This window comes from Peromyscus maniculatus, chromosome X, assembly GCF_049852395.1.
Source record: "Peromyscus maniculatus bairdii isolate BWxNUB_F1_BW_parent chromosome X, HU_Pman_BW_mat_3.1, whole genome shotgun sequence".
Taxonomy (NCBI): domain Eukaryota; kingdom Metazoa; phylum Chordata; class Mammalia; order Rodentia; family Cricetidae; genus Peromyscus; species Peromyscus maniculatus.
The window spans coordinates 3,373,596-3,387,219 of record NC_134875.1 but is presented as its reverse complement, the minus strand read 5'-3'; the positions used below and the strand labels follow the sequence as shown (position 1 = coordinate 3,387,219).

The window sequence follows — 13,624 nt, the reverse complement described above, 5'->3', positions numbered from 1 at the left end:
TCTTTAAGTCATTCAGGAGGCCCACAAAGCCCAATATGAATGGACCTTTTCTCCTCTCCTATAGCTCTCTAGACCATCTTTCCAAAGCTCATCTCTGCTCCTTCCTCATTCCCCCTACACCCCTGAGATAGCACTGACCAAACCTCACACCAATTAGTTACTACTGTCTTCAATACCACTCAACCAAAACTTCTGTTCCAGCCTCACATGAACTGTCTTCCATTTTCTCTCTCCTCTTCCCCACCACCTCCATATATCATTGTGTTCTGTTTTCTATGAACTGAACTCACCTTGGCTCCTCCATTTTCTGACCTTTTCCTACTCTCTAATATATCTCTGGTTCATTCTTCCCCCTTTCCCTCACACAAAAGCTTCCACTGCTTCTATGAACATACAGTCACACATCTACTGACATGAATGGCTGCAGCTGGCCCTCTCCTCCTGAGTGCCCATGTCTTTCTGGTATAGTCATGCTGAAACCAACCTCAATTGTCTCTAGTGCCCATCCCATCTATCTTTTTGCCTCAGTTCCTTCTCTATCCTACATACCCAGTCCCTACAGTGCTCCTTGCCTGGCTCCACATGAACTGAACTTACATGGCTCCTGTTCTTCTCACAGCTCCTTGGTTCAACCCCACCTCCCTCCTTGGATGACTCACTCTGTCTGTTTCCTGAACCAAGAATCACATAATGGCTGCACTGCAGGACATGGTGACTTCCTTATATTTGGTTTTGTCACTGGGAATGATATGCAACTTAGCCACCCTCCCACAAGAGATTTGAGAAAGATTTTATTTCATACTTGGGAACATTAAGCAGGAGGAAAATGTTTTCAGTGTAATTAGCTTGATCCCACTATTTCACAAAGTAGATCTATTTTAAAATATAACTGTGCATACACTAAATACATAGAACTTTTACTTTCCCATTAAACATAAATTGATTTTGTAGGGTTATACTTTATAATAAAATGGAAGGAAGGGCCAGTCTTTCCACCCCTTTGCTTTTTATCTGGTCATATGCCTCTTATTAGAAAACAATAATCAAAAGACAAAAGCCACATCCTCCTAAAAATGCTGTCAACTGACTTTGGGGACAATGATCATAAGTTTCATGGAGCTGCTCCAAACTACAAACCACCACAAAAGAATGAGATCATTCTGAAACATCTCATTCTTGAACACCATAAAGCAAGGTCCTGTTGGGAAAATTTCATTTGACCCCCAGAAATTCTCAGTTAAACAGCTCTGAGTCAGAGAAACGCTGCCAGCCACTACCATGAGAAGATGTTAAGATACCGGTAAGCCACAAGCCATGTGGCAACTTATAGACTAATAGATATGGGTTAATTTAAGATGTAAGAACTAGATAACAAGAAGCCTGCCATGGCCATACAGTTTGTAAGCAATATAAGTCTCTGTGTGTTTACTCGGTTGGGTCTAAGTGGCTGCGGGACTGGCAGGTGAGAGAGATTTGTCCTGACCGTGGGCCAGGCAGGACTGGAGAAAACTCCAGCTACAAATGGTGCCCAACAGGTTGGCAAGAGTTTCCAGCTAAAACCTGAGAAAGAAGATTCTAAAACGGAGCTAAAAACAGCTTCCTAGTTGTCTCTCTCAAGTTAGCAGCAGCCTGTGGGTTTCAGGTACTATGGTGGGTTCCTGGAGTGTGAGCTTGACCGGCAGTGTGGTGGGAAGGAGGCACCTCCAAGCCGCACATTATGCTGCTGCTGTGTGGTGGATTTAGCCTTTGCTACACGGTACTTGGATAAAAACATAGACCCACTATGGCTCCCAGAGCTGATGGTAATGTACCACCATCATATTGGGAAGCTGAGGGGGCAGAGCCAGCAGCCACAGCACCATTTCAATCTTACAAATGCTGCTGTTTAAACCAATAGATTCACAATAAGACAGATTCAGATGTAATAGTTTACAATGTGTGTAAAATATACATAGGCTTCAAAGAGACAAAAAAGGTGATAGATACAGTTATTTAAACAAATACATAGTTTTAAAAAATAAAGTCTTTAAAGAGACAGTAAAATCAATATTAAAAAATAAGCCACGTAAAGATGGATATCACACAGAGAATCTGGATTATGTTGTCTTTGATATTCTTAATTGCAGAAAAACATTTGATCGTAAAAGCTGTTGAGTTAAATCAATATGTATATTTTAAAGATACCCTGACTTTAAAATTTGGATCTAAGGATATGTTGCTTTGGAAAGGAGGCTCTGCTTTTGTTTCCACAGAAAGCCAGAGGCTATGGATTTATTCCAGATTAAAATACATCAGGTTTAACCAACCAAGACCTCCTGAAAGGTCTCAGATGACACCATGTCCCAGATGATCCAACATCCAGAACAGTTTCAAGGCAACTGGCTCAGACAATACACCCTCATGGACTACTATATAATCCTACAATTTTCTTTGTGTCCCCATAAGATACAGCACCCCCCTCCAGCAGGAAGTAGTAAGAGAAGCTATGCCCAAATTCCAAAATATACCAAGCTGGCTTTGGAGATGGAATTGGCTCACTCCTTCTCTAAACCCAAACATATTGTTAAAAAAAAAGGTTGAGAGATTCCTTTGTCCCAAATTAGAAGAGCCCTCTGGTGTGGGACAGAGAAAAACCAATATTTTTATTTAAATGAGGTCAATTATAAATGTGATCTCTTTCTAAAGAAGAAAAGGAGATGTGATATAGATATGATAGAATAAAAGGGAAGATTATTGAATCTACTTTTAAAGAGCAACTTGTTTAAAAATGTTTTACATTGCTATAGATTTTAGTTTATTGATAAAAATTTAAAGTTAATTTTGTTATATTGTATGTGTATTTTTACTCTTGTTTAAGGTATTATGTTTGTACAGCTCATTTAAAATTGTAATGGATAATTAAGAAATAGATTAATAATTAGTCATCTATGATAACCATACTTGTAGCCATGATAGTTAAGTTTTCTAGGTATACACAGATGTAATTCAATTAGACAGGTAATCTTCAAACACTTCAAAGACCAACAGAATATGGCATTTAAAATGTTTTAAAAATTTAGACTTTCTGGACAGTGAGAAATGTCTGCTCCTGGCAGCACCGATTTACTTCAGAGAGGAGGATGGACATCAAAGACACTCTATATGGAGTTTATCTTCTTCTTGGCAAAAATAGCCATTTGGGCAAGGAACTGATCTTGCCTGGACTGCTTGATTGACTGGACATGCAGGACCCATAGGAAGGTGACTACTGAACTTTGCTTGACAAGATGGTCCTTCAGGTTCCTGCTTTGCAGAGGAAGCTGCCAGACATTCTACAGGACACAGAGAGAAGTGACTGAGAGACTTGAGGCCTGTGGGCTAAAGACAGGTGCCCCAACTTTACAGAAAAACATTAGGTGACTGCCTAGGCTGCCAGCTGTCTCTGTCTACTGTTGCAAGACTCCCAAAAGTTGCTTGTGTCCTTCTTCCATTTCTCAGATAATATTATATCCTTCTGGGGTCTTTGATGTAGTTGAAGACTAGATAGTTATAATTTCCTTAGTTATGATAAAAGATAATTTAGATATGAAACCTTAGACTCACAAATATAGGATAGGATATCTTCTTTAATTTTGCCAAATACAAATAGACTAGATATTGTAACTGTAATTCTTGCTAGATAATTGTTTTGTTATATGTAATTTTACTATGTGAAAGTTAAAACCTTCCTTTTTGAAAAAAAAAAAAGAAAAGGGGAAGTGCTGTGGATATTGCTCTGTATAAATAAAATGCTGATTGGCCAGTAGCCAGGCAGGGAGTATAGGCAGGACAAGCAGAGAAGAGAATTCTGGGAACAGGAAGGCTGAGTCAGAGAGACACTGCCAGCCGCCACCATGAGAAAACTCCAGCTACACCCCATTGTACAAACAAGGAATCTGAGGCACCGAGAGAAGGAGCTTGCCCTCAATTGTTCATCCAGTAAGTGAGCCCATGTTATAACCTAAGTCTGAGGTTACTCTTGGCTCTTTGTCTCCTTTCCTATGTTTCTCAAGGAGTAATCCCTCTCTCATTCCAGTGTCCCTAGATTATCAAGACTGTCAGATATAAAGATGTAGCCCAGGAACAGACCTTTGTAACAGGCTCCCAGTTTAAAAAACAAAATGCCTAGGTAAGCTGAACATTAGATCAACAAGAGGACTAGTGGGAGGCCTTTATTATTAAACACACAGAAAGAAATAGAGAGAGAGACAGACAGACACACAGACAGAGACTGATAGGGGGACAAAGAGATTATGTAGTGGTTAAGAGAACCTTGTTACTCTTGCATAAGACCTGGGTTCTATTTCTAGCACCCAGAACCTACATAGTAGTTCACACCTGTCCCTAACTCCAGTTATAGAGGATCTTATGCCCTCTTCTGATGCCTCAGGCACCAGGCACACCCACAGCATGCAGACATACATGCTGGCAAAATACTCAAACACATGAAAATAAATAAATCTAAAAAATTTTAAACGTATGGATATATATATATATATATATATATATATATCCATTGATGATCTGATTCAAACTGATCTAGTTGTATGGGGGTTTGTTGCTATTGTTTTGGTTTGCTTCTTTGAGACAGGGTTAGACTTTGTGACCCAGAATGACCTGAAACTCATTATGCAGCCCCAGCATGCCTTGAACTCATATCAACCCTCTTGCCTCCTCCACCTATGTACTGGGATTACAAGCATGATCACCTGTCCAGCTCTTATTGTTTTTAGTTTTGTATGTGAATATAATTTTATATAAAATTTATAGATATAGATATAGATATAGATATGAAACACATATATATGGAAAATACACACACACACACACACACACACACACACACACACACACACACACATATTCCTCAGAGGACTAGAATGTCCACACAAGTTTAAAAACCCATTCTCTCTTTCTCATTTGAGGATCAATAAGTATTCAATCATTGTTCATTTTCCATTTCCCTTTAGCCCGTCTTGTTCCCCACCCTCACCATGGAGGTGACTTTAATGCCACATACTTTGGCTTTACCTCATAAGCAATTCTGTACAGGGACCAGAGGGCACCTGGATAATACCCCTTTCCTTCTCAACCCAACCCCAAGATTCTATGAAACATTCTAAGTAAATAAACTCACAAGATTGCCTGAATCTTACCTACTGCCTATCTCTCTCCATTTTGTCCAAGCACAAATTACCCACAAGACTCTGTAAGCTTTACAGTTTGCCGGAACCACTTTTAGGGCATCATTTAGGCTTAGGTCATATGGAAATTCTACCAGTTGTAAAAACTCACAAGTTTTGAAAGCAAGAAACAATTCATGGCAGAAAAGTAGCAAAGAATTATTTCCCTTTTTGTCCATAGGCTGATGGCAAATTTTATATATCTACCAGGCTGCCCTCAATACAATTGTTTATAAGATGGACTCACAGTTAAAGAAAAAATAGTCATCCTTTAAAGAATGAGAGTTTAAATTAAGAAAGGTTTTATTTTTAAAACAAAACAAATGCATTAACACACATCCAAATGACACAGCAAGCATTTGTTGGGTTTTATGAGAGGAAAGAAACTACACTCTGGTGTCAACTAAAAACTAGAACAATTTTAGAACAACCACGGCTTATGGTGAGGTGGACACATGGACATCTAAGAAGCCACTGTGTGTTTGCAGCTGTGTGAAATGTATGAGCAATGTGAAGTAATGGAAGGTGGAGTGGCTGTAGTCTCACTTTCAGACCCTTTCCCCACTATGTGCTCTTGTTCTGTCCTGTTGAGTTAGTCATCAGGTAAATGTACAAAGAACTTAATATCAAAGAAACTTCCAAAAGTCAAAAATAGATTCAAGGTCATGGCTAGTTACCCCAGAGGTTGGGGGAGGGGAATTCTCAAAAGCCATATTTCACAAAATGGCAGGCACTAAATCTAGTCACATGTGTTTGCAGTAAAAAAAAGAAACACTGGTCTTAATAGAGACTGGTCTTCTTCATGATGCGCAGGAACTCTTGCTCATTGACCTCGCCATCTCCATCTCGATCAGCTTCATCAATCATTTCCTGCACGGCAGTAAGGGTTCATCTTAGATTAAGTCACAAACTAAACTAAAAAGTGACTAGACAAGAAACCTCAAATAATGCTATGAGGAAAGACAACTGTAGTCTATCTAATGTGAGTGTGTCACTTTTTGTGATAGTTATTTGAAAACCAAATCACACATATTGTCAAATGTATCAATTGAAAAGGAGTTAGAATGTAACCCTGAAACCTGAATCCCAAAAGAGTAAGTTCAACTGTACATGTGTATTCCAGAAGCATGGTCCATGGGCATTAAATTATCACCAGAAGCATAAGGAATACTAGCTTCCCTTCAAAGAAGTTGTCCTGGTAGAGAAAACAGAAGCTGGGAAAGCCAGGGGGCTCAAAGGTTGGGGGTTGAGTTTCTGACTAAGGCATTACTCACCTGCAGCTCCTCATCAGTCAAGTTCTCGCCTAGCTCCTTGGCCACACGCTTCAGATTTTTGAATGATATTTTCCCAGTTTCATCATCATCGAAGAGCTTGAAAGCTTTCAGGATTTCTTCTTTGGTGTCTTTCTCGGACTTTAGCAGAATATAAAACAGATAGTTACTCATATCCTGCAGCCTTACCACTTCTTGGTCATCCTTTTGTGTAGATCTAACCAACCATCTTATTAAATAAGAAACACAGAGCCAATACAGAGATGAAAGCCAAGAGATCAGAGCAATAGCTAAGAGCTAAAAACCTTACCCTTCCTCTCGTGGTGGTCCTACCTCTCCGAAGTGAGAGGAAGGGTAAGGTTTTTAGCTCTTAGCTATTGCTCTGACCTCTTTACTTTCATCACTGTATTGGCTCTGTGTTTCGTATTTAATAAGATGGTTGGTTACATCTACATCTGGCGCCCAACATTCGTGGTACTAATTCTCGAAAAAGCTACTTGCCTGTGGGCCTTGTGGACCCCAGCTCAGGCCCGAGCTATACTCGGCCGGTTGTGGTGGTGCACGCTGGTTGGATTTGCTGAAGGAGGCAGAGGCAAGAGGATCCCGAGTTTAAGGCCAACCTAGGAGAAGCTTCGGCCAGGACCGAACCACAAACAGTGGTGGGACCATGGAGGCAGTGACTGCTGCTCCGAGTTGCTGGCTCCTTCTCATCATGTTGGTGACTGCGGTGATGTTGCTACCTGGGACAAAAGGTTTACTGTTGCTGGTTCAGAGAACAATTGCCAGGACCATCGTGTTACAAGAAAGCATTTGCAAAGGTCAGTTTGGAAAAGTTTGGCAAGACAAATGGTGGGGAGAAATTGCTGTGAGGATATTCTCTTCTAGGAAAGAACATTCATGGTTCCAAGAGACAGACATTTATCAGACTGTGATTGCTCCAAACCACAGAAGAGGGAAAAAAAAAAGTCTGCAGGGAACCATGACCACGCCTAACAGTGACTTTGAAATCTTCAAAAAAGATGACAGGATCCTACAACGATGATTCCACATGGACTATGGTAAAGCCATTAAGCTGATTAACACCACAGAAATATCAACTTTGGACTACAAACTGGTCAGGACAATTTCAAGATGACTAGCTGAGATGATCAGTCTGACAGACTACTTGAACAAGGACTTGTGACAAGCCCTGAACTTTCCTATTATGCAGAGACTGGACAAATGATACAGGACTTGACAATTAACCCAAAAATTTTCTTTTCAAGATTCCCTAAAGATATCTTCACCCCTAGAAAGCAAAAAGAAAAAGAGAATATAGATATGAAATATATCATCGAATCTACTCTGAGAAAAAAGATAAAGAAATAATAGGATAAATAGGTAGATCACTGAATCTACACTGAAGGAAAAGGGGAAGATATAAAAATGACAAAAGGTAGACTACTGAATCTATTATGAAAAGAAAATAGAGAGAATATGGATATAAGATAAAAAGGGAAATTATGGAATCTACTTTTAAAAAGGAACTACTTGTTTTAAATAAGATGAGTAATGAAAATTTCTTGTCTGAGTTTATCAAATGTTACTGGACTGGACATTGTTTTATATATATAATGGAGTTTTTTATCTGAATCTGTCAAATGTTAATGGACTCGACATCGTTAATGTAATTCTTGACTGTATACATTGTATATACTTATTGGATAGTTTTTCTTGTATTAGTTGTAAGCTTTTTTTAAATTTTAGACAAAAAAGGGGAAATGTGGTGGTATTTTGTTTCCCGAAATATTGTGCACCCTAATAAACTTACCTGGGGTCAGAGACAGAACAGCCACAATATTAAACATCAGGACAGGCAGTGGTAGCACATGCCTTTAACCCTAGCATTCCAGAGGCAGAAATCCCTCTGTTCAAGGATACAGTTAAGCATGGTGACACACACCTTTAATCCCAGAAAGCAAGCCTTTAATCCCAGGGAATGATGGTAGAAAGCAGAAAGGTATATAAGGCGTGAGGACCAGAAACTAGAAGCATTTGGCTGGTTAAGCATTTGGCTGGTTAAGCATTTTGGCTGGTTAAGCATTTGGTCTGGTTAAGCATTTAGGCTTTTGAGCAGCAATTCAGCTGAGACCCATTCTGGATGAGGACTTAGAGGCCTCCAGTCTGAGGAAGCAAGACCAGCTGAGGATCCAGCGAGGTGAGGTAGCTATGGTTTGTTCTGTCTCTCTGATCTTCCAGTGTTCACCCCAATAACTGGCCTCGGGTTTGATTTTATTAATAAGAACTTTTAAGATTCATGCTACACTTTTGTCTCCAATAACCTGACTGAGCCATGTTAGGAAGTCAGGCAAGCCAGGTTCTCTGGTCCACGGTGGAATGTATTCCCTGCCTATTTCCTATCTCATCATCTATTTCATAATCAGCTCAGAATCAGTAGGAAAAGACGCAGCTTGTGGAAAAGCCAAGAAGTCCTGATAAATGAGCATAAGCACTGGTTTAAGGAGCTAATGAATCATGTAGGGAGGATAGACTCCTGGTGATGCTGGACAGTTTTTGCAGGCAGAAGACAACAACTTCTGAAGTAAGCTGGGGCTCATCTTTCCAACACCCAGCATTGGGTATTACTAGGTATATATACTGATTGCCCCGCTTGTACTTTGTCCTGTTCAGAACTTTCCCCACTTCTAAAGCCAAGAGTGGAAAATATCTTCTTAGATTAAATCCCTGGCCCCATCCCACATGGTCCTGGTGATAGCCATTGTGATATATGCCCTCAGTCACAGAAAAACAAGTATGACCCATTGTAGAAAAAGACGACAAAGTCAGTAAACTTAACATAAACTCAGGGGTTACAAAGGAAATGTAATTTTACAAAGGAAATCTAAAACACTGTACAAACCAAGGAGATTCTAGATTCATTTTTGAAATACAGAAGCAGTAAGTAGGGTTATAAATAGAGAAAATACATTGTTTATGCTAACAGAAGACAGAGATATACTGATAAGGGTGGAGGAAGAAAGAGGCATTTTGCACACTGGACTTCAAAGAATTACTGGGGCCCTGAGTACTCCATCAAAAAAGAGAGTAAAATTTTCAAAAACATTCAAACCTTAAATATTTCAGGAAGGTTCTTGCCAGGAGCTATAACTGGAGATAAACCTTAGGAAGAACAATCTAGGAGCCAGTGTTAAATGTGAATTAGATTTGCTAAGTGGTTGCAGAATACCAAGCTTCCTGATTTCTTAAATCAATACACACATGCATATGCACGAAGGTGCGCGCGCACGCACACGCACGTGTGTGCGCACACACACACACACACACTCACACTCACACACAATGTAGGTATGGTGATTTCAAAGCAAATCAACTGTTAAAGAGGTATGGCCTGTGCCCTGGGAAACACCTTGAGGAACCTGAAAGGGGTTACCTTTCTCCAGGTATACTGAGAGAAGGTGAGCCAGACCAACAAGCCAGAAGGCCAATAAAAGAGTAAAGATGGTCTGATTCGGGTGACATGTTCATGTTCTCTCAAACCTTTGGACCTGCTAAAAGGATCTGAAAAACTACGGATGGATGAAAGAAACTTTAGAAGTACCAAAACAACTTATCATTTCCAAAGCTCAAAATTCTTGTGCCTCCAATTGTATATACTGAATTGTCAAAATGAGAAGCATTTATCTGAAAATGCCACGATACCTGATTTATTGTATGCTAATTTAATTTTTAATACTATTAAAGTAAAAAATTAAAATGAGAAGCATTTGAAAAATCTGTGTTAACAGGTTTTTACTGCTTGTGATTATCATGTGGCTATATGAGACAAGATAAAATAATTTCTGTAATGCTATGACCTTAAAGAAAGCTAAATGAGGGGCTGGAGAGATGGCTCAGAGGTTAAGAGCACTGGCTGTTCTTCCAGAGGTCATGAGTTCAATTCCCAGCAACCACATGGTAGCTCACAACCATCTGTAATGAGATCTGGCACCCTCTTCTGGCCTGAAGGGATTTATGCAAGCAGAAGCAGAACACTGTATACATAATAAATAAATAAATAAATAAATCTTTAAAAAAAAGAAAAAGAAAAAAAAGAAAGCTAAATGAAACCTAGGAATCCTTTCAATTAAAAATATAATCCTCAACCATGTGAATGGTATAGAGTTTATTGAATGAAGTTCTTTTTATGTCTAGATTCCCATGTATCTACCATTATGGATAGAAAGTATGCTCATTATCTCAACTAACTTACCATTTTCTGAGTCATCACTGTCAAAAAGTCACTAAAGTTCATTTTTCCTGTCCCTTCCTTATCAATTTCACTTATCATCTTCTTGATTTCTTCTTTCTTGGGTTCAAAGCCCAGCGCCCTCATTGCAACCTACAATGAAAACAAGATCATCTAAATAAACACACGTAAATGATGTAGAAGCAAAAATGACTGTTGAGGATATTAACCTAACACCTCATAAAATGATGAAAAATGATCAGGTAGCACTGTAATGCTGATTTAATTTATAATTGTAATCAACTTTATCAATTAGATCATTGTTTCAGGTAAAATATACACAGGGTACCTTTTTCTGTTACTTTTTACAGGGAGAAAGGAGAAAGGTGACAGATAAAAGACAAGCAACAGGGAAACACAAGGTGGCAAAGCAGGAATGTGGAGAGCTTGCCTTTAGTTCCTTGATGTCTATAGTTCCAGTTCCATCAGCATCAAAAAGATCAAAAGCTTCCCGGATCTCCTGTTTCTGTTCTTCAGTCAATTCAGGCTTAGGGCTCATTCTTTTTCTCTGGCTACTCGATGTCATGTTTGTCTTCTTAAAATTAGAGGCCTTCAGACATTATACAAATACAGAAGCACAGTATTATAAGCCACAGTCCATATTTTATTTATGACAGTTGTAGATACCCATATCTATTTCATTTATGCTCCATTCTGAGTAATGCACATATGACATTACATAAACTTCTGTAAGCTGGTGAGATGTCTTGCTGTCAAGCTTGACAACCTGAGTGGGAACCCAGGACCTACATGGTAGAAAAGGAGAAACAACTCTTCCAAGTTGTTCTCTGACCTCCATGCTCAGCCTAAGTCATGCTCTCCTTCTCCCCCACACAAATAACAAGTGTAAAAGCTGAAGTAAAATTAACCCCAACTCTGAAAAAAAATCCTCTGTGAAGAAAAATCTTTCAATTTACAACTGTTTTAATAAATATATTTTAGTTTTTACCACCACATTGTAAAAAATAGAAAATCAGCAATACAGTAATTAAATATGGTTGTCTTCTACCATAACTGTAAATTAAAACATCATTTCTATTAATAATGTGAAATATCACATTATTAAAAACAACTATATTTCATTGGGGAGCCACCAGCTTGAAGGGACTTTTTGTTTTAAAATAACTTATTACCATTTTCCTCCTTGTTCCTGTACAGATCAACATTGAGCAAGTGAATATACATATATGAATTTCTGGTGTTAACATGACCAGTTTTTCATCAGAGGATATAACTGAACTTCCACTGTCTTAAAGTTTATGCTACAGAAAGTTTATGTACCTTTAATCATCATGTCACTTTAGGAAAGTAAATTTTTTAAATCAAAATTTCTTAAATCAAAATTTTAAAAATAAAGAAACAACAGTAAAAACTCTTTGAATTGGTAAGCTGGGCAGTGGTGGTGGTGCACAACTTTAATCCCCGGCACTCAGGAGGCAGAGCCAGGCCCATCTCTGTGATTTCGAGTCCAGCCTGATCTACAAAGCAAGATCCAGGACAGGTGCCAAAACTACACAGAGAAATCTTGTCTCGAAAAATCAAAAAGGAAAAAAAATAAACCCTCTTTGAATGAGACTATCATTTTTACCTAAAGATTCAACATGCTTGAATTTTCTCCTTTTCCAAAGCTAATAAACAGCAAAAGTGAGACCATATCTGTTTGTAAGGAACAAGCTTATCATTTTATTATGAATAGACTGTCACAAATTTCCATATTGTATATTCAATTAAAAAAAAACATGGTGTGGCTTCAGTTTTCATTACCAAAGATGAAAATGATCCCTCCCTGTTCTAATGCCACTATTAACTCAGACAGCTGATAATTAACAGAAAAAGTTTATACCAATCGCTTCTAAAGATCTGTCTAATAAATTGAGAGATAACAAAGTTTGCTGGAAAGAACAATTAATCTTTCCATGAACCTCTGACTCTTTTTTTTTAACTATTGATTTTAGAAGCCAGGGAATCCCTTATTCTTCATCCTGAAAGAGAGCTAGCTGAAAAACCAATTATGGATACTTAACAGATATCAACTGTCCCTGAATCCGAGGATCTGAGTTCTAGAAATGTACTTAAAACATCTACTTATGGTGCTAGCTCTCATGAACTCTGTTCCTCCGATTAATTTTTCCTAAATTTGGCCAAATGTAAAGTTACTAAGATAACTTTGCAGGAAAAAATAATAAGAACCAATCCATTTGGTATTTGCGTGCCTTGTCTGCGAAGCTCAAAGCATCTGCTGAAAGCCATCAGAACACAGTAAACCTCTTAGCACTAATGCATAAACTTTAGCCAGGTGGCAGTGGCCAGGAGGCCTGAGTCTGACTGAGGCCAGGGTCTGTGGGAAGCCTAAGTGTTCCTTGCAACAGAATGATCACCTGCAGTTCCAGGAAAACCAGCAGAGGTCGAGAGGCAGGTTAGGGGTGATTGAAAGTGACTGGGGGTGGGGAGGGAGCAGTGGTTAAGCGCAGGCAAGCTAACTGCGGGCAGCTACACTTTCCTACCCTTCCTGCATAGAGTTCTAAGAAAGAACTAATGCATCACCGTGAAGAACCATGCAGGAAAGGTTGTAGGGCCTCAATGAGGCCTAGGAAGGGCTCGGGGGCGCCGCGTAAGGTCCATGGAACTCCCTGTACTTACCATCGCCAAATGGACTCCTCTGCGACCTGTAGTTAAGGCAACGAAGTACTCGCAGCCTCGGCGCCTTTCCCACCGCTCCGCGCGCGCGACACCGGCTTCCCATAGGTTTGCAGAAGAAGCAGGAGGGGCTAATCTAGCTAGACCCGCCCCAAGGTAAGAGGGCAGTGCGGCGGTTGTAAGGACTGGCTTCATTGGACAAAATCGCGCTGCGAGCTTCAATTGGCTGC

The 13,624-nt window shown here is 39.3% G+C and overlaps 1 protein-coding gene across 1 annotated transcript; it reads right to left on the bottom strand.

The window, feature by feature from the left end:
* Positions 1-5,486: 5,486 nt before the first annotated feature.
* Positions 5,487-13,604, bottom strand: Cetn2 (centrin 2). Its single transcript, XM_006998506.4, has 5 exons — positions 13,398-13,604; positions 11,149-11,307; positions 10,722-10,850; positions 6,476-6,613; positions 5,487-6,071 (listed from the first exon to the last, which is right to left on the bottom strand). Exons 1-5 carry the CDS (start codon positions 13,587-13,589, stop codon positions 5,982-5,984), a joined length of 708 nt encoding a protein of 235 aa, XP_006998568.2. The 5' UTR covers positions 13,590-13,604; the 3' UTR covers positions 5,487-5,981.
* Between the last annotated feature and the right edge of the window lie 20 nt (positions 13,605-13,624).

What these genes read in the sequence shown, in the direction of transcription:
- Cetn2 (XM_006998506.4), bottom strand. Translation starts at nt 13,589, where the DNA reads ATGAAGCCAGTCCTTACAACCGCCGCACTGCCCTCTTACCTTGGGGCG. An exon ending in GAGGAGTCCATTTGGCGATG is followed by an intron (nt 11,308 to 13,397) that starts GTAAGTACAGGG and finishes TAATGTCTGAAG; the next exon opens with GCCTCTAATTTTAAGAAGAC. An exon ending in TAGACATCAAGGAACTAAAG is followed by an intron (nt 10,851 to 11,148) that starts GCAAGCTCTCCA and finishes TTTTCATTGTAG; the next exon opens with GTTGCAATGAGGGCGCTGGG.